Raw genomic sequence first — 21,822 nt, 5'->3', positions numbered from 1 at the left:
ACCCTATAGGTTAGTATTGTCCTCTTTTAACTTTATATAAATGGAATAAGTTTTTCTCCTTTGTTTATATTTTTCACTCAGTCTTATGCTTATGTGTTTTACTTCACGTAGCAGTAGTTTGTTCATTTTCATTGCTATCTAGTATCGCATTACAAGAATAAATCACAACTTATTATCCTTTGTGCTGGTGATGAGCATTTTTGTTGTTTATAATGTAGGCCTATTGCAGATAGTGCTAACATAAACATTCTTCTACACGCCTTTAGTGCAGCGGTCCCCAACCTTTGTGACACCAGGGACCGGTTTCATGGTAGACAATTTTTCCACAGATGGGGGTGGGGGATGGTTCAGGAGATAACGCGAGCAATGGGGAGCGGCAGATGAAGCTTTGCTCGCTCACCCGCCGCTCACCTCCTGCTGTGCGGCCCAGTTCCTAACAGGCCACGGACCACTACCGGTCCACAACCGGGGGATTGGGGACCCCTGCTTTACTGTATCTGTGATAGCATTTCTACTGGGGACATATCTAAGGGTGGAATTGCTCCATCATAGTGTCTGCTTATATTCACTTGTCATAGACACTGCCAAATAGTAGGTTACACCAGGCTATACATGTCTATCAATGTTTGAGAATTACAGTTGCTCCAGCTTTTATTTTATACTGTGTCAGTCTTTTTGACTTTAGCCATTCTTGTTTGTGTGTAATGCTATTCATAGTGGTTTTACTTTGTGTTGCTGTAATGAATAAAGTTGAGCATTCTTTTTTATCTATTGGCCATTTCAATCGTATTTTGCAAGGTGTAAAGTGTTCAAACTTCTTGACCCTTTTTCTCTATAGGGCTTTTTTTAATATTAATTCATAGAAATTCTTCATATATTCTAGATATGAATCCTTTCCAAATTATCTATCTACCTACCTACCTATCCATCTGTCATCTGTCTATCCACCTACACATACACACACACACACACACACACACACAGAAACACACACACACCACGTAGAGATCTCCTAAGCAGTGGTGTCTTTTGATAAAAATAAGTTATGAATTTTATTATAAATACATTTAACAACCTTGATTTTTATGATTAGTCCTTTATATGTCCTGTTTGAGAAATCTTTCTTATCCTAAGATAATGAAGATATTCTCCTTCTGTTATATCTAGAAGCTTTTTGTTATCATCTAAAAGCTTTATTGCATAATCAGCAACATTTAGATCTACAGTCTACCTAGAATTGATTTTTATGAGTGGTGTGGATTAAGTATCAATGTATTTTCTCCCAAAATATAAATTTACCCAGAATCACTTTTTTCAGAATCATTTATTTTATAGAACTGTTTTTCCTACTTCTTTGCAGTGTAGCTTTTGTCAAAAATCAAGTCTCTATATACATGTAGGATTCTGTTCCATTAGTCTATTTATCTCTACAAATTGTATATCGTTGTCACTTCATAATGTCTTACTGTCTAATACTGTATTTCCCCAGCTTTGTTCTTTACCAGTATTATCTTGGCTATACTTGGTCCTTTATATTTCCATACAAATTTTATAATTTGTTTATAAATATCCTCCACACCCCACCCCCCATCCCCCCCCCCAAAAAAAACCTGCTGGAATTTTGATTCGGATTGCCTTGAATCTATAGATCAATTTCAGGAAAATTAACAACTTTACATTATTGACTCCTCCAGTTTATGAATGTGGCACTTCCTTTATTAACTTAAGTCTTCCATAATTCCTCTTACATGCATGGAGAAATCCTACATATCTTCTTTAGATTTATTTCTAACAATTAGGTGGTTTTTAAATAGTATATTTAAAATACTATTTTCTAATTGTTTGTTCCAGATATATAGAAATTAATTTATTTATGTAGGCTGAACTAGTATCCACCAAACTTACTAAATTCATTTACTACTAACTGTAACAATCTGTATTTTAGATATAATTTCAGATTTTCTATGTAAACAATCAAATTGTCCTTGAATAATGATAACTTACTCCTTCTATTACCTTATTGAATTGGTTAGAACATTCAATAAAATATTGAACAAAAGTGGTAGGAGAAGATATCCTTTGCTTGTGGAAGAAATCTTTCAACATTTCATTGTTGTGTATGATCTTTACTATAAAACTCTTGCACAGATTAAGGAAGTTCTCTTTCTTAGCAAGTTTGCTACGGACTTTTTATCAGAATGATGTTGAATTTGTCATATTTTCCTCCATTATTCTGATAATGTGGTAAACTGGTTGATTTTAGAATATTAAACTTCATATTTTCTTTATCCATTCATCTATTGATGGACATTAATGGATGTTGTTTTCACACTGTGGCTTTTGTAAATAATACTATAATGAACACGGGGGTACATATCTCTCTCTGACAACCTGATTTTAATTATTTTGGATAAATACCCAGAAGTGGGATTGCTGGTTCATATGGTAATATATTTTAATTATTTTAGGAAACTCCGAGCTATTTTCAATGGTAATTGCACCATATTGCCATATATGACAACATGGATGAACTTTGAAAACATTAAGCTAAGTGAAATAAACCAAACAGAAGGACAAATGCTGCATGATTCCATTTATATGAAGTGTCTAAAACAGTCAAATTCATAGAAGTAGAAAGTAAGATGATTAATTGCCAGGGGCTGAGGAAAGGGAAAAATGGGGAGTTACTGCTCAGTGGGTACAAAGTTTCAGTTATGAAAGAATAAGTTCTTGAGCCTCACGTGCTGCTTTTGATCCAACTTCTTAGCCTCGCATCCTTGACTTTCAGTGAATTTGTCACATACCTCAAGGGAAAGTCTTACCTCAGTATATATTTTTTTCTCCCCAGGATCTTGGACACTTGAGCCCCGGCTGCCTACATAGCATTCTGATAGCTTATATAGATTTTTTTAAAGTTTATCCAGCCCTTCTAGTTGTTTTCAGAGGAAGGTTTGTCTAATCTATCATAGCTAGAAATGGAAGTAGCTGTTCAGTTTCTAATACATGATTTACAGTTTCAGTCTATTTGGATTATTGGGCATGTCGCAACTAAATTTTTCAGGCTTTCAGGGTCTGACTTTTGTCTGGATTCTTACATAATGACTATTTCTAAAACTTAATCTCACACCCTGAACAATTTTTGATTATTTACTGGTCTTCTATAGCTTGTAAGTGTTCATTTGTAAACCATATCTGATAGATGTGAGAAGTTAACAATAGACTTGGTTTCAGTGGGTGTCATGGGGATAATTTGTCAAGGAAGAACAAGTTGCCTCAAAGTGAAATGTGAAGAGAGTTCATTCTGTGTTTATGTACAGATATCAAGGTCTCTTGAGCATCTTCTAATAGCTCTTTACCTTGTCAGTAGAGAGACTCTTAATAACTTTGCCAGTGTATTCTAACACTACAAAGATGGCCATTTATCAGAAGATGAATGCAATGGTTTAAGACAATTCTTTGTTTATAGTCTCAGAAAGGAAAAAAAAGAAAATAATTTGAAGGTGTGTGTGTGTGTGTGTAACAGAAATTAAAATAACTCTTCTCTCTGCAGTTTCATGGACAAAGTCAGATAAGTTTGAACACAGATTTGGATCAAAGACCACACTGATAGGTTGCACTGGTTCAGTTTTGGTTTCTAGATTTAGGCAGACTGAGTTTGAATCCTGTTTAACTCAGGGTTATTTCCTACTTTTCAAGCTGAAGATTCCTAAAGTGAAATGTGAAAATGTTAAAAAAAATATATATATATAGATAAATAGATATATGTCGATATAAATATATATACACATATATATAGGCAGAGAGTAAGCGTGTGTGTGTGTGTGTGTGTGTATGTGTGTGTATATATGTATATACACACACAGTGCCTAGAACAATGCCTGGCAGACAGCAAACCCTAAATACATGATCACTGTTATCACTCTTAAGTTTTCATTTGCCCTACTCTAATGTGGGTAGGGAATGCCAGTTTTTCTTCTCTTTATTGCTCATATGCAGTACTCTGTAGGGAAATTGGCATGTACAGTGTCAGCCACTAGATTTAGCTAAATGAAAGAACAGTATCAAATACTGGAGGACGTTGAGGAAAGTATAAGAAAAACATCATAGATCTGAAATTATGAACTCCCTGGTGACCTGTTATAAGGGGTAAGGGAAGAAAACAGATTGGACACTGGGAGTTATATTCACTAACATCATCATAAAGTCTGCCTTACTGCATGGAATTTAACAGAATAAATAAATTATTGATTGTAATAAATAATAAATAATTATTGACTATTTGGCTGAACATTGTGCTCAGTTTAACAGCATAAAAGAAGAAATCAGCGCAATTCAGCAGGAAGGAGTTTGCAGACTGAAAACTAGAAGGTTATCCTAAGTAAGGAAGCTTCCAGAGAAAACATAAAAAAGGTTACGTAAAGCGGTGGATACAATAGCTTACCATAACATGCTTTCTCTATTTAACTGAATCATTTCGCTCACTATATTGCACACTTTACACAATTGCCACAATTTCTGCATTTCCCCAAATGGCTATAATATGACAAGAGAAACAGTAGATTGTGTAATTCTCAAAATAATCTATTTACAATGATTTTTCTCTGTGAAGGATGTGTTTGGTAAGGAAGCATCCCTGGAGGGACAAGACTTTAAACCAGAGGGGAAAATGACTACCTCAATTTAAAGCCTAAATTGAGACAGGATGGACGTTCCAAGTATTCTAATATGTGTAATACTCTCTGTTATTTTCTGTGATCCCAAAGTCTTTGGAAGTTTGTCTGCTCTGACCAAACCCAGAATTAGGTGAGACCTCCTAAGATTATATCACTTCTCTTCTGATATTAACATGCTTTGGCCTTCCAAGTGAGGAAATGTAGAAAAGAGGTGGCGAGTGAGTAATAACTTTCTACTGCTGTGTAACAAATTTGGCAACTTAAAACAATATTCGTTTATTATCTCATACTTTCTGGAGGTCAGGACTCCATGTATATAGCATAATTGGGTTCTCCACTCAGGGTTAAACAGGCTGAAATCAAGGTGTATTCCTTTCTGGAGGCTTTGTGGAAGAATCTGCTTCCAAGCTCATTCCAGTTTTGGTGGAATTCAGTTCCTTTTAGATGTAGGCCTGAGTCCCCATTTCCTTGCTGGTGTCACCCAGGGGCACACTCAGCTCCTCAAGGCCACCTGCACTCCTTATTGTACAGCTCCCTCCATCTTCAAAGCCAGCAATGGAGCGTCTCCTCCAGCTCTCTCATGCCAAATCCTTCTCATGTTTGAATCTCTTTTGTCAGGAAGAGGTGGTCACTTTTCAGGGACTCACCTGATTAGGTCAGACCCATTACGAATTATCTCCCTATTTCAAGGTCAGTTTTCTTGGGATCTTAATTATAGTTTCAAAATCCCTTCCCAGCAGTCCTGATCTAGATTAGCGTTTGATTGAAAAAGTAGGAGAAGGTGTGAATATACCAGAGCATGAGAATCTTGCCCGTGTATTCCCAGCCTGACACGTTGCTCCCTGTCCTCCATCACACGCCTCTTAACTAAGATCCCCTTAACAAACATTTCTCACTGCTGTCGTCACTGTATGTCATTATTTTGGAGGCTCCATGAAGTATGGAAAGTACTGGAGTGTTGGAGCTAGAAAGATCTGGGTTGAAATCCCCTCTATGCTAGCTGTGGGATTTTGAGTAGGCTATTTCATTCCTCAGAGCCTCAATTTCCTCAATGGTAAAAACTAGGGCTAATAATAATTATCTCTAAGGCCTGTAGAGAATCAGGAAAGCCATATAATGGAAATCACCTGACTTGCACAAGAGCAAACTTTAGATTCCTGACTTTTCTTCCTTCTTTTGAATGTTCTGATATAGCTCCTCCAATTCACACCTACTTATCCTCAGACATGGGAAAAATTAAGATTTACAAGCCCTGGAGATAAAGTGATTTTCAGTAAATAACCTAACAATTTTCTCAAAAATTCTACATTGTATTTCATTTTGGAATCAATTCATTAGTGTTGACTGGTGTACATTCATAAGAACTTTTACTTAAAAGCTCAATATCCTTCTTTGTTTTCACTATTTTTTTTAGAGATTCTAAGACCTTCTACTCCCCCAGGGGAGGAAAAAAAAGGAATATTATATGAAGACAGCCAAGCAGTCAGTAGACAGACTCCCACTATTAGGAAAAAAAAATCCCAAAATACCTGTCAGAATGCTACTGGTAAGAGATTTGGCAGGGTGATGATTATGATTACATGTGAGTAGAACAGCAGTTTCCATAATAAATGTGTGGGTTGTGAACAGATTTTGAAACAAAAAATGCTGGGATGCAGCCTAATGAATGTACTCATTAACCTTAATAGCATCAGGTAGAGAAGGGAGACGACCATTTTGGAGGGGGGAATGAATTCAGCCTTTCAGAGTCATTTTATAAGGCATATCAAACAGTGCTGCTTTCTCAATTAAAAATGAATATATGCAGCTGGGACTTCCCTGGTGGTGCAGTGCTTAAGAATCCGCTTGCCACTGCAGGGAACACGGGTTCGAGCCCTGGTCCGGGAAGATCCCACATGCCGCGGAGCAACTAAGCCCGTGCACCACAATTATTGAGCCCACGTGCCACAACAAGAGAAGCCACCGTGATGAGTAGCCCGCGCATGGCAAAGAAGAGTAGCCCCTGCTCGCCGCAATGAGAGAAAGCCTGCGCGCAGCAACAAAGACCCAACACAGCCCAAAAATAAATTAAAAAAAAAAAAAAGAATATATGCAGTTATCGGAAAAGAATTCTCTAAAATTTGAAATTTGCCTTTTAAAGTCTAATTTTCTAATCAGTTATATTAAACATTTAAGTCCTTAGTATGTTCAAGGAATTATAATAAACATAAGGATGAGATGTCCAAAACATAAAATTTACAGTCAATTTAGGGAAAACAAATAAATGTACTTAATTTTAATATGATGACAAGTGCAAAACTAAAAGCATCAAAATGTTACCTCTATGAGAGCAGAAATCTTGTCTTCTTGTTCACGACTCTACTCCCACATAACTAACAAGTTATTAGTTATTAGTTACCCAATACTTGTTCAGTGAATAAGAAATAAATGTCACAGTATTTTGGAAGCAGAGAGGAAGGAACTATTACGCCCAGGGGAGCTTGAGAAAGGTTTTAATAAGTTGTATTCAAGTTCAGTCTGTCTGCTTGATAGATGAATTGGATTTTATCAAATCAGGAAAAATGTAAGCAGTTGAAGGGATGACTCTCTGTGCAGAGGGAACAGCATACTCAAAGGCTTGGAGGTACGAAAGTCTGATGTATTTGAGGAGTGAGAATCAAGTGCAACGTCTCCAGTACACAATATACGTGTGATAGTTTTAGCAGTGCCAATACCATCACACTAAGCGGGACTAAAGATTTCAGTGATCAAGAATAATTGTATGTGCCTGGCATACACACGTCCCCCGCCCCTACCTCCCCAATGCATAAACTCACACCTCCTGACACAAATTTAACGTCTGCTAACTGCTAGGAACAGTCATTCTGATGCCTACATTTTTGGTCTGGTATTGCTCCTTTTGAAGCAGACTGAGATGATTTATTTATGTTGTTTGCCCCCGGCAGACGCCTCCCCAAGAACTCTGCGGAGTTATGCTAAGTAACCATGTTGCCATTTGAGAGTTCAGCTAATGAAACCCGTACCCACTGTATGTGATTAGTGTTCCAAGTAAATAAACCAAGGGACTGTAAATGTAAGAAGAGTGTGGAAACACCCAGGATACTAATTGAGGGGATGGGGGAATAATCTCAGGAAGGCAGGACAGGAATGTGATTTTCATAAGTGATGATTCAGTGACTGGGAACCTAATGAATTGTACTGTTAAGGGGAAGACTTGAATAAAAAGAAAAGAGGATGTTCAGTCTGGAGGATAAATGAGGAAACTTCCAGTGGGCTGGAAGTCAGCAATGCGCATTCAGGCAGGTCATACATAATGGACTGCTGAGGACATGTGCTGGGACCTACCACGGTGTCTGTGCAGTTTGCCTGCACAGAATATGCATTCAAAATGCTTACTGTATTAATGCATTAGAATGAAAAGAACATGGAGACTGTTACAGAGGATCACCCGATGCAACTTTCTGTGCGACATAAATTTTTTTGTTTTCCACAGCAATAACTTAAAACGAGGACAGGAAGGAAAGAGTGTATTGTCTGCATTGTACAGATTTAGATTTTGATAAGAGAGACAAATTTTTAAATTACTGACCATCTCTATTCTAACATTTGATAATTACTAAACCTTTTTTCTTCAGAATTTTCCAAGAATTTTTTATGCCCGTTACCATGTATCCTTAGGGGCTTCTACATTCCAGAAATATATTCTGACATTAAATCTACTGATTGTAAACCCTGCAGTAATCATATTATAACCATAACCATTGGTCTGCTTCAAATATCTATAAGTTAATACAAAAATAATAAAAATAATAATTCTAAAGTTAAAACGTTTATAAGGATATAATTGTATAGAGCATCAGATCTTTAGAGTTCTATAATTTTCATTATTTCTCTCTTTTTTTTTTTGAGTGCCAACAGCTATTGCTCAGCATACAAAACCCTAAATATAATAGAATAGGGTGGGTTAATATGGTACTGGACCACAGGTAAGAAAATTGTTAACTTGTATTTTTTTTTAACACTCAAATTAATTTTATATGTAGAGAACAGATAGAAATCCAGGAGAAACAAAGTGCTAGAGAGCATATAAAGGGAAATCTGATCATTGTAGATCGCTACTTGTATTCATTTTCTTCCTTTTTCACCCCAAACCTATTTTCCTGTATTTTACAACCGAGGACATGGAGCTACAATGTCACTTACAATATCACTAATGTCTCCCATAAACCAACAACATCCTCCTTTACCCCCTATTCTCCACGTATCTAGTCCTAGGGACTCTGAGAATTCCTTACAAATAGGCTCTTCATTCCCACTCCTTTAATACAAACATCCATTAGATCCCTTAACCACTGTAACAACTTTTCTAACTTGATCCTCTAACACTCATCCACAACCTTTCTTATCTGTCACTCGCACTGCTACCACGGTTCATCCAGTTCTCATCGTCTCTTCGTATCACTTCCCACTTTAAAAGCCACCACTGGCTACCCTTCACCTGAATGATAAAACTCAAAACGTTTGGAATGGCCCAGAAGACCATTCATAATTGGTCTTCCTCAGCTTACTTTTCATTAGTCACTATCCAGTGCACTCTATATAGCTGCAATGCTTAATATTCACTATTCCCTGATTCACAAATACCTACTTGTTATCTAAAAAATAACATTTCAAAATACAGTTATCACTCCATTACCCATATTTTTCAAACTCAATTCAAATCTTACCTTTCTACGAAGAGTTGGTCAATTATTTACTGATCTTCTCTCTCGATGCGTTCATTTCATACCTATAACAATATTCGTTCGTATGTGGTCATTTATTTACATGTCTCTCCTCCTCTCCCATTCCTCCACTAGACTGTGAACACCTGGAGTGTAGTGTCTAAAACCTAGTTAACATCGAGCTGATCTCCCTGTGCTATGTGGCTGCTTCCCACTAGCTATCTATTTTACATTTGGTAGTGTATATAGGTGCTTTGTGACCACCTAGAGGGGTGGGATAGGGAGGGTGGGAGGGAGACGCAAGAGGGAAGAGATATGGGGATATATGTATATGTATAGCTGATTCCCTTTGTTATCAAGCAGAAACTAACACACCATTGTAAAGCAATTATACTCCAATAAAGATGTTAAAAAAAAAGGAAAGAAAAAAAAAACCTAGTTAACATGTTTTTCTAAGTTTAAGTACAATTTCAATACACAGTAAATGTGATAGATTGCATTTCCTTCACAATATGCACTGATCCTCTCTGTGGGAAAAACTGTACACACCTGTCCCATTCAGATCAGGTTTGGCCGTATAACTCGCTTTGGTCCGTGAAATGTGAGCAGAAGTGACATATGCCACTTCTGAGCAGAATACTTAACAACCACTGCATGGGTCCAGTACACTCTAGAACCACTGCATGAGTCCAAGACACTCTCTGTTTTTCCCTTCTGCAAGATAAGCCATGTCCCAGAAAGAATGTCTCAGAATGAAGGTGCAGAGTTATAGGCCATCTGCAGTGAACCTAAAGGCTGAGCAAGAAATAAACTTTTGTTCTAAACCACTGAGACACAGGAACTGTTTACTGCCACAGAATAATTTAGTCTAAGATAGGTAGGTATTTCATAAATGTTGAAGAAAAGAAGGAAAGTTATAGAGATATAGAAAATGAATTTTGGCTGGAGAATTCCAGAGTCAATTTTGTTTGAAACAAGAACCTTCTTTTGAAAAAAGATAAAAATTAAACTTTCATGAATTGCTAATTATGAGAAATAATGGAAATTGGGGGTTGAGAGGAGAAAGAGAAGAGGGTAGATGGTAGAGTAAGAGTATATATTTTAGTAATGCGATATTGGGAAGAAAATGAAAGTAAATTCTTGCTAGATGAGCATGTCCTTAAGATGTCTGCAGGCAAGATTTAAAGGAATCTGAGATTTCTACTGAGGAGGTATTTTGAGAATGGGTACGTATTTAAGATTTCTCTTTTAGTTATGTCAATCTAAGTAAGTTTAAATTATTTTTTCCTATTTCAAATGTCTAAAGTACTGTCTCTATGGCAAAAAAATTGTTTTAAAAATTAAAAAACTGGGGCTTCCCTGGTGGCGCAGTGGTTGAGAATCTGCCTGCCAATGCAGGGGACACGGGTTCGAGCTCTGGTCTGGGAAGATCCCACATGCCGCGGAGCAACTGGGCCCGTGAGCCACAGCTACTGAGCCTGCGCGTCTGGGGCCTCTGCTCTGCAACAAGAGAGGCCGCGATAGTGAGAGGCCCGCGCACCACGATGAAGAGTGGCCCCCGCTCGCCGCAACTAGAGAAAGCCCTCGCACAGAAACAAAGACCCAACACAGCCATAAATAAATAAATAAATAAATAAAATTTTTTTAAAAATTAAAAAACTGGAAACCTGACCATAACAACATCCAAATATATATATATACATATATATGTGTGTGTGTATACATATATATATATATCCACTTAATTCTTGCTATTCACAGTAGGTATATTCTATAAACAGGCACCAAACACTGAATTAGTGAATACTGACCATCACTCCTAGGGGAAATATAGGTTTTAATTGTCATGAGCCTCTAGTAACATTTTCATCAACTAGTCATTACATAACCTTGCTTTATGGTGTTCTGGTCTAAAGACACTTTATTTAATATTTAATATCTAATATTGTTGATGAATTAATTTGAATTCACAGAAAACAGCATTTTACTCATGCCTAAATGCAGCTGCCTTTTTTTTTTTTTTTTTTTACTTTTTAAGAGTATATGTATTATCAACCTACGTTTTAAAATAAATATTTATTTATTTAGCTGCACCGGGCCTTAGTTGCAGCCCGCGGGATCTTCGGTCCCACATGCGGGATCTTAGTTGCGGCATGCCAGATCTTGTTCCCTGACCAGGGATCGAACCCGGGCCCCCTGCATTGGGAGTGCGGAGTCTTAACCGCTGGACCACCAGGGGCAGCTGGTTTTCTATGTAAGGTATAGCACAGCCTTCTTGCACTTGGGAACTCTAAATAATGTATCAGTACGATACTTGGGGATATTTTAAACAGCAAAATCAATTTAAAAAAACACATAAAAATGCAAAAACTTGGCACTTAATAGACCATGAAAAGGACACTTCTTTAGAGTATCAAAGCTGAAACAAGAAAGCAGAGGTTCACCTTGTTCAGCCTCAGCCGGGTATATGCACATCAGAAGAATCAACTCTTTTGCCACTCTCTGTATATCTGAAAATGACCATAAAAGTGCCATGAGTATCAGTATGGGGGTTGCAAATAAATTTTAGCAAGTAGGTGAATTTACAAATACAGATTCTGCAAATAATGAGAAACGACTGTAAATCAAAGATTTGGAAAGAAAATAACGAAATGGATTATAAGGAGATGGGTAAAATGCCCATCAATGAGAAGAAATTGGATGGATGGATGGATGGATGGATGGATGGGTGGATGGATGGATGAAGAGATAGATAGATAGATAGATAGATAGATAGATAGATAGATAGATGATAGACAGACAGACAGATAGATACTAAATCTAGAAACTTGACTGAAATGTGGTACATTTTCAGTTTCTTTCCTTATCTTCCTTCCCCCTTTTTCCTGATTTGGTAAAATATATGTCACCCAAAAGCATTAAAGTAGCGCCAGAATCTTGATAGTCCACTCTAACAATGCAATGGAAAGCATCAGATAGTAGAAAGGTAAGCTCAAGTTTTCTTGGCTATTCACTTATGAATTTATTATTCCTTACTTAGACATACCCTATCATCTTAATGCAAATCTTAAAAGCACATTTTTATGAAAATGTTAATATTTAATAAGCTAAGGTCAATATAGCACCATCTAACTTAGCCAATATGGATTGAACTTTCTTGAGACTTACACAGCAGATATTCCCCCATAAGCTTAAACAGAATAACCATCTTTTGCCACACAGATACTGGAATTTTCTGTTTATATACGAACTCTTTTATGGTTTTTATTTTGCTGTTGAATGGAAATATCTGGAACAAAACTGTTTTAAAAATCACCACTCTAACCTATAGACTACTAAAAAACATTATCTTTTGCTAAATTAAATGTAGAGATTTATACATGGAAAAGAAAAAGCTAAAGAACATGATGAGAGATGAGTAAATTAACACACTACGGTCCTGACATTTTTTTTTTTAATGGAAATATCACCTCCAAAAAAGTTTATCAAGACAGGCTTTTTACAATCCCCATTAAATTCAGTGAATGAATTGTGAAGGGTAAATTGGACCCATTATGATCTTACATTTCTTATGTAATATTCATAATCACAGCGTTACATAAGAGCGAGCTCGCATGAATAAAAGGAGCAATTTAAATTCCCACTTCCTTGGAGAACGGGGCTCTGCTTGACAAACAGGGTTTCCGGTCCCATTTGCAGCACGCCCAAGCATCTCCTCGAGTGCCAGTGAGACCCACACTCTCCTATCAGTGATATAATAAACCCTCCAAAACAGAGCAAGAAAATGAAGCAAACAAGCCCACTTCATTTCAACTTGTCAGCTTTAAATAAAATCTGTGCAGCTGAGATGAGAAACTTCAGGGAAGATAATGTGTGAAGTAACCACATTCAACATTGGGACAAAACGTATTGCATTAGTTTTTTTTTTTTTTTTTTTTTTTCCTGATTTGCCACAAAAGTTTTTGAAATTTCAACATAGATAATTTTCAATGAAATCTCTTCTTGTCAAGGAGGACTTGGAGGAAGAAATGGTTTGTTTTTTTCATTTGTTTATTTTATTCTCCTCCACCCACAGATGCCTTAGGAATATCTCAAGCCCCTATGATATCTTAATGAGTAATATATGAACTTGGGAACAACTCTCATTATCAATTTTTAAGTCAGAGCATACTGAAGAAAGTACATGCTTTTTTTTACTTATTCTAATTAATTCCTTACATAATACCTTCCCTGGCACAGATTTATGCAAAATATTGGAGCATGCTCTCTGCCTCCCAAAAAAAAAAGTATAAAGGACAAAAATGCATTGGAAGGAAGATTAAAAGAAATTAAAAAGAAATTAACATTCCAATAAATAGAAATATCTGAACATTGATGAAATAAACAATGATTGTTAATGTAAATCCTTTCATTCACACTTTCCCCAGTATATACTCCCTTTCACCCAGCTAATCTCCAAAACCCTTCCTGCCTTGTGTTCAGGAGGCTCTATTCTGTTCTTCCCTTCAACTGTCTCCATACCTTCTCTTCCCTCTTTGTTGTTACTTTTTTGTTTGCATTGTTACATTTCCCTTGACTTTCTTTACTTCTCCTGAAAGAGCACTTGCACCTCTTCAAAGGAAGGATAGTACCACTGGGTCCCAGCAGATGCATAGCACAAGTTGTGCATATTCCAAATGACAGAGAGGGTGGGAAAAGTCAGAGACACTTTTTTCCTAAATGCCCCAAGGTGTGTCCAGATTTGATATAAACACCTTTTCTTGTCTTTTATTTCCAATGTTGTGTCTCATGTGTTTTGCAAATAAGCTTAGAATATTTTTCCTTATTCTGTTATACTCAGGAACTCTCTGATTTCAAACTCTTTTATTTTAAAATTCCTACAGTACTTTGAGTGATCAGTGCATAGCATGATATTAATATTGAGGAGTATGATCCCTGTCACCATCTTTGATGGCCTATTGCTAAGAAGTTCTTTCAATCACTCTAATGTAAAACATGACTTCATATGCGTTATTTTAAATGTGTTAGAGAAGAACCGTGGGATAGGAAAGAGGAGTATGGAGTATAAGGACTTCAGTTTGAGGCTCTGATGAATCAATATTTAATAGAATGACCATAATCAGAAAGTTTTTCTTTTTTAACCTATCATCACATGTAAACATGGAAACAAGTGAATATCCTGTCATAGGATGGTTAAATTAACATTAGGTATATTTTAGAAATATTTTTCATTTTTACTTTATGATAACTATAATGATTATGATTAAGTAAAGGAAAAGAATGTATTTAAAGTTAACTTGTCGTAGCTATTAAACGTTCAGTAAATAGTGTGAATGGTGATATTATGCAGCTTCCATGCATATACTATATATTCTACAACCAGTAAAATTCTGCCAAAAGCATAAGGTTATTCTCTGCAGTTCAAGGTAAGTGAGACTGGTACCTTTCAGCATTCTTAGATCCAAAGTTTCCATTGTGTTTTGCACTTTTTATCCTAGCAAGTTGCTGTCTCTAGAATCACGTAGTATGGCCTGAGTGCCATTTAATGACTGTTTTCAAAATGACAGCAAGTAGAATAATTTTCTTAGAAGATGTCTGTTCTAAGCTGAGGGGTTTTTTGTTTCCCCACAGTGATGGCTGGGCTGACAGGTATGATGTGACAGATGGATATCAGCGAGAAGCTGTTGGTGGAATCACAATCAAGCTCCAATCTCCTGATGTCAAGTGGTTTGATGATTATTATCTGAAGCTCCGGCCGGAAACAAACCTCCGAAACCCCTGGTTTCAAGAATTCTGGCAGCATCGTTTTCAGTGCCGGCTGGAAGGGTTTGCACAGGAGAACAGCAAATACAACAAGACTTGCAATAGTAAGCAGATTTATTATTTCATTTAAAGTGGATATGGCTAAGGCTCCAATTTAAGTAAATTGTGTCATGGGGATAGTGGCTGTAATCTGTTAGAGAGGAGGACTCTTACATAAAGTGGGTATTGCTTCTTAGAGTGGTAAGAAAAACATATGAGGGTAAATGTTCACTCTATTAAGATTTCAGACAATTTATTTATATTTATATCATTCAGGAAATTGGTACTGTGCTTAAATGATAATGTGAGCTCCAGAAAGAACTCTTCGTGACATCTTTGAAGGCAAGAACTACATTCTGGTCATTTTGATTATCTTTAGCGGTTAGCACAGTGTAAGGCACATAGCAAGGGTTTCATGTAATATGTCTGAAGAATGAATGAGTGAATGTTGAAGGACAGAGCCAATTCCTACTTCCATCAATAAACTACAAAATAGTAGCAAGGATTTGCTATGTATAATTATGATGTTTCAGGAGACATAACCTAAGCAGAGCCATTCACTCAGTTATTCAACAAATACTTACAAGGATTCACAACGTGCCAAACATTGCTTTACTTTTAAGGGTATCAAGATGAGGAAGACTAGATCCTGCCCTCAAGGAGTTTAGTGTCTAGTTAGGGAGATCGTCATGCAAACAAAAATTGTAATTCAGTGTTGTAAGCAACATAACATGGGTTTTAAACAAAGGGTTTGGTTAGTTTTATTTGTAGCACATCCAAAGGGTATCTTGACTCTAAGAACCAGGTAGGGTCAATGCTGATTTGTAAGTCAAAGTGTAAAGGTTAAGGTTTGTTAAAACCAATAAGGGATTTGTTGAGACTGACATCCCACATTGTGTAACATGCACCTCATATGCATTTGCCAAGGAGTAAAATGTTTTAGTTGGCGGTATAATGTCTTTATCATCATGATGCTGGAACAGAAGAGTGCACTGGGGCAGTGAGGTTGAAATCCTGGCCCACGAACTAATTCCAGTCCACGGAGAAGTGGGCTCACCAAAATGAGGAAAATAGGAACAATGTAGTGAATTTTTTATAATGCATTTCCTCCCTGAGTTCACATCCATACTATGTTTCTTCTATCAGTTCGTTCTTTTGTGAAAATGAATGAGGTAGTAAGTGGTGATTTGTAATTATCTTTAAATGTCAGTACAAGTAAAATGAGAACTTGGCAACCTTGTGTCAGTTCCTCATTCGGCAGTGGTGGAGGAGAGGGATGCTGGAGTGTGGTGTGGTACTGCCCAATGAAATCCAAAAATCATAGAAGCCTGGTATGAGACTACATTTGCTTCTCTCTTGCTTTAGATACTGCTAACTCTTGTCCAAAATCTTCAAATGCTTATTCATTTCCTTTGTTTTTATTTTTTACTTTCATGAAAAAAATGTGTGTGAATACACAGGATTGTGACTTGTGTTTCACAATTTCAATGTTTATAGCCAATTTTATATTTTTCACAGTTCTACCCAGTTTCTGAAGGACACAAACTTCTTTCTTCTCTTGAGATTTGGGGAGTATGTGGTCTCTGAGTACCGATTCTATGATTGTGTAGAGATTACTCTATGGAGCTACACTGGAGGAGTTTTAGAGGGTCAGCAGTAGATCCAGTCTCCTCTCCAGTTTCTCTTTACTAAGGAGTTAGTGACAACCCCTAACCAGTGTGACTAAGTGAATTTTTCCAGTTGGTCTTCACCCTCTTTTGTACTAATGTTCTTCCTTCCCCACTCCTTTTTGTCTGAAATGTCTTCTCCTTGAAATAATTCTTTGTTTCTCTTACTTTTTTTTTTTTTCTATTGGAGGTCTTATTGAGATATAGTCTTGAAAAACTCGTTGACTGATTTCCATAGAAACATTATTTCTATGGAAATTGTTCTATAAAATTCTCCATTTGAACTTGTTGCTATAGCTCTCTGTCTTTCACATGAGCACCCTGATGCAACTTCTCTGCACAGGATCTGTTCCTTACTCTAGTTCTGGAAAGCATTCTTTAGTCCCGCCCCCTTGGAATCTTATCTGTCAACAGATGTCATTTTGTACATAAAAATGAACAGTTATATGTAATACCTCTGTTATTCTTCTCAATGAGGGAAATACTATTATTATCCTTACTTTAAAATAACAAAACTAAGATTTGGAGAGACAAAACAACTTGCTCAGGAAAACATTAGAACTTAGAATTGAGCTCAGATTTGTCTAAAGTTTAACCAATATGCTATTCTAAAGAGAGAGAATATTATAGGTTTAAAAATCACTATCAAATTTGCATTCTATAATAGTTAACATATAGGTCCTCTAACATATAGAAAAGAAAAATAAATCTTAAAATTATTTGGGTACAACTATGGAATGCGATAATAGATACCCTGATATTCCGTACTTTCTACTTTTTTTTTTTAAAGTGATTTTTTTTTTTTTAAATTTTATAGCTACTTTATTTATTTATTTCTTTATTTTTGGCTGTGTTGGGTCTTCGGTTCGTGCGAGGGCTTTCTCTAGTTACGGCAAGTGGGGGCCACTCTTCATCGTGGTGCAGGGACCGCTCTTCATCGCGGTGCGCGGGCCTCTCACTATCGCGGCCCCTCCCGTTGCGGGGCACAGGCTCCAGACACGCAGGCTCAGTAGTTGTGGCTCACGGGCCCAGCTGCTCCGTGGCATGTGGGATCTTCCCAGACCAGGGCTCGAACCCGTGTCCCCTGCACTAGCAGGCAGATTCTCAACCACTGCGCCACCAGGGGAGCCCCGTACTTTCTGCTTTTGACCATATTTCCTTATTTACTCAAATGTCCTTTCAGCATCCCAGTCCATATCTTCAAAAAGACCCCAGGCAGTTTATTCTTATCTGTAACACTACTGAATATGAGTAGCGTTTTCCTAAATATAATGTACTTTCATCAAGCGGTGTGCATAAGACAACCATTTCTGAGCTGGAGTGGTAAGCTGGAGCTTATAATTCATGGATGGCAGGCAAGAAATCTTCACCTTATTCACTGTCTACAGTACCTAAAACCTAATAGATAGTTCAGTAAGTAAAATGGCTTCACACAAAGAGTGGAAATACCCATAGCCGAATTACTGCTTATTTTTCTTAGAAGCTTCTTGAAAGGCAAAGTATAAAAGCTAGGAGAGGTATCTGAATTTGGTACTCCAGAATTAGCAGTAGCCTTATACAGAATGAGGTATAGAAAAGCTCTGAGTAACCAGAAAGTTAAAGGAAAACACTTAATATTGAATAAGTAACAGAGCCATCTTGGAAACGGACCAACTCCTAGAAATTAATTCCGAATAGATTAGAGCTAAGTGATTATAGGTGATTCACTTTGTTGTACAGCAGAAACTAACACAACATTGTAAAGCAACTTACTGTAATAAAAAAAAAATTTGTAGATTTTTTTGATGATGGTTATTCTGACTGGTGTGAGGTGATATCTCATTGTAGTTTTGATTTGCATTTCTCTAATGACTGATGTTGAGCATCCTTTCATGCGTTTGTTGGCAATCTGTATATCTTCTTTGGAGAAATGTCTATTTAGGTCTTCTGCCAATTTTTGGATTGGGTTGTTTGTTTTTTTTAATATTGAGCTGCATGAGCTGCTTGTAAATTTTGGAGATTAATCCTTTTTCAGTTTCTTCATTTGCAAATATTTTCTCCCATTCTGAGGGCTGTCTTTTCATCTTGTTTATGGTTTCCTTGCTGTGCAAAAGCTTTTAAGTTTCATTAGGTCCCATTTGTTTATTTTTGTTTTTATTTCCATTTCTCTAGGAGGTGGGTCAAAAAGGATCTTGCTGTGATTTATGTCAAAGAGTGTTCTACCTATGTTTTCCTCTAAGAGTTTTATAGTGTCTGGCCTTACATTTAGGTCTTTAATCCATTTTGAGTTTATTTTTGTGTATGGTGTTAGAGAGTGCTCTAATTTCATTCTTTTACATGTAGCAGTCCAGTTTTCCCAGTACCATTTATTGAAGAGGCTGTCTTTTCTCCATTGTATATTCTTGCCTCCTTTATCAAAAATAATGTGACCATATGTGTGTGGGTTTATCTCTGGGCTTTCTATCCTGTTCCATTGATCTGTATTTCTGTTTTTGCGCCAGTACCAAACTGTCTTGATTACTGTGCAATAAATGCTGGAGAGGGTGTGGAGAAAAGGTAACCCTCTTGCACTGTTGGTGGGAATGTAAATTGATACAGCCACTATGGAGAACAGTATGGCGGTTCCTTCAAAAACTAAAAATAGAACTACCATACGACCCAGCAATCCCACTACTGGGCATATACCCTGAGAAAACCATAATTCAAAAAGAGTCATGTACCACAATGTTCATTGCAGCTCTATTTACAATAGCCAGGACATGGAAGCAACCTAAGTGTCCATCAACAGATGAATGGATAAAGAAGATGTGGCACATATATACAATGGAATATTACTCAGCCATAAAAAGAAATGAAATTGAGTTATTTGTAGTGAGGTGGATGGACCTAGAGTCTGTCATACAGAGTGAAGTAAGTCAGAAAGAGAAAAATAAATACCGTATGCTAACACATATATATGGAATTTAAGAAAAAAAAATGGTCATGAAGAACCTAGGGGCAGAACGGAAATAAAGACACAGACCTACTAGAGAATGGACTTGAGGACACGGGGAGGGGAAGGGTAAGCTGGGACAAAGTGAGAGAGTGGCATGGACATATATACACTACCAAATGTAAAACCGATAGCTAGTGGGAAGCAGCCGCATAGCACAGGGAGATCAGCTTGGTGCTTTGTGACCACCTAGAGGGGTGGGATAGGGAGGGTGGGACGGAGCGAGATGCAAGAGGGAAGAGATATGGGGATATATGTATATGTATAGCTGATTCACTTTGTTATAAAGCAGAAACTAACATACCATTGTAAAGCAATTATACTCCAATGAAGATGTTAAAAATAATAATAATATGAACAAAACACTTGGAAGACAAGTGCTTAGGTACAACCTACAAAATAAAATCAGTTATTTGTGAAGTATTGCCATGCATCTACACACGTCTTAAATAAATCTATTTTGTATTCTGCAATAAAGTCTTTTTAATTTTGTTAAGAAAAAAATCTGGATGGAAAACCAATGTGACTAATAACAGCACAGTGTTAATGGCAAAACCACTAATACTACCTTAGTATAATTTTCCAAGTACAGTTTATTTTTCTTTAGACTAATGATTTATTGTAACACCTGGACAGCAGTCTTTCATATAGCCTCTTCCAATTTCTCACTAAAGTACTGATGAATACATCAATAACAAAAACAATAATCTTAACTAAGAACGTCAGCCATCAGAATGCCAGTGCCTGGAGGACTTCCACTAAATAGCTATAACTCCTGTGAAATCAGATGTTGGTGCAAATGGCTAACTATTGAGAAAAAATGTTGGTGGAGCCTCATGTCACAACGTGTATACATGTGAATACACACACACTCGTATACATACACACACACTCTGATGAGTAAAACAGTTAAGTGTGAAAAAGAAAACTAGAGACAAAAGAAGCTACTGTAGGGGGATGAGGAAGGTTATACTCAGAAAACAAATGATAAAGCATATGAGATTGGGAATATTTGGTGGTTTTAATTAAATAAAAATTTTAAAGTCCTTGTGTTAAAAAGGAAAAAAAGGCCAATATGACAGTCTAAATATTGATTTTCTTACAAGAAAAACTCATCCAACTTTAAAATATAAATATTAAAAAACAGATAAATGTACAATGGATATATTGTACTTTGTAGAACAATTAGAAATGAGTAATAAACATAAGAAAAAATTCACTCCCACTGTTAATCATAAAAATACAAATCTTTTTTATCTTTCTGGATTTTTGAAACATTCTAAAATTAGGAAAAAGTTATTTCTTATCCAAAAAACAAAAGAAAAAATAACATTTTCAAATGATCATTTTAGGATGCTTTCCTCATCCCCCACACACACATTTTCAAGGAAGGCACTTTCCTTTATGTGTGTGTGGTGTGTGTGTGGTATGTTGTAGAATAATGTATATATAATGTACATAAAGCACACAAATCTTAAGTGAATTTAACCTTTATACATTTTTACATATATATATATACATCTCTGTAACTACCATCCAAAGCAACAATATCAGAAAGTTCTCTCACACCCCATCCCAATCAATATCATGCTCCATTAACATAAATTTTTTCAACGCCCATCAGTTTTGCCTACCCTGTACATCATATAAATGGAATCTTACAGTATTTGCTTTTTGTGTCTGGCCTTTTCCCCTCAAAATAGTGTTGTGGGATTCATCCCCATTGTTATGTGTATCAGTATTTTATTCTTTATTGTTGTGTAGTGTTCCTTTGTATGAATACACCAGAATTTATCTATCAGTTCTCCTATAGATGGAAATTTGAATTATTCACAGTTTTAAGTATTATAAATAAAGCTTTTATGAACACTCTTGTACATATCATCTGGCAAACATATATCCTAATTCCTGTTAGATGTGTACCTGGTAATGGAATTGCGAGGTCATAAGCTAAGCATATATTTAGCTTTCATAGATATTGCCAA

At 36.5% G+C, this 21,822-nt stretch overlaps 1 protein-coding gene and 1 long non-coding RNA gene across 7 annotated transcripts in view; one reads left to right on the top strand and one right to left on the bottom strand.

Moving 5' to 3' along the window:
• GRM5 (glutamate metabotropic receptor 5) overlaps nt 1–21,822 on the top strand; it is a 539,179-nt gene that overhangs the window by 375,765 nt on the left and 141,592 nt on the right. For all 3 annotated transcript variants that reach the window (XM_057552875.1, XM_057552874.1, XM_007168476.2), the window contains exon 4: nt 15,029–15,264. In XM_057552875.1, coding sequence (XP_057408858.1) covers nt 15,029–15,264 — 236 coding nt within the window. The remainder of the gene's footprint in view (nt 1–15,028; nt 15,265–21,822) is intronic.
• The window catches only part of LOC103017033 (uncharacterized), a 251,473-nt gene that overhangs the window by 92,295 nt on the left and 137,356 nt on the right, over nt 1–21,822 (bottom strand). For 3 of the 4 annotated variants that reach the window (XR_009009248.1, XR_009009250.1, XR_009009249.1), the window contains exons 4-5: nt 11,842–11,907; nt 9,401–9,462 (exon numbers count right to left, since the gene is read on the bottom strand). The exons of the other annotated variant lie outside the window; for it this stretch is intronic. This is a non-coding gene — a long non-coding RNA (uncharacterized LOC103017033). The remainder of the gene's footprint in view (nt 1–9,400; nt 9,463–11,841; nt 11,908–21,822) is intronic. 4 annotated transcript variants of the gene reach the window in all.

Source organism: Balaenoptera acutorostrata, chromosome 9 (genome assembly GCF_949987535.1).
Source record: "Balaenoptera acutorostrata chromosome 9, mBalAcu1.1, whole genome shotgun sequence".
In the NCBI taxonomy this organism is placed as follows: Eukaryota; Metazoa; Chordata; class Mammalia; order Artiodactyla; family Balaenopteridae; genus Balaenoptera; species Balaenoptera acutorostrata.
The sequence above is the reverse complement of the archived record's forward strand: the minus strand, read 5'-3'. Positions and strand labels throughout refer to the sequence as shown.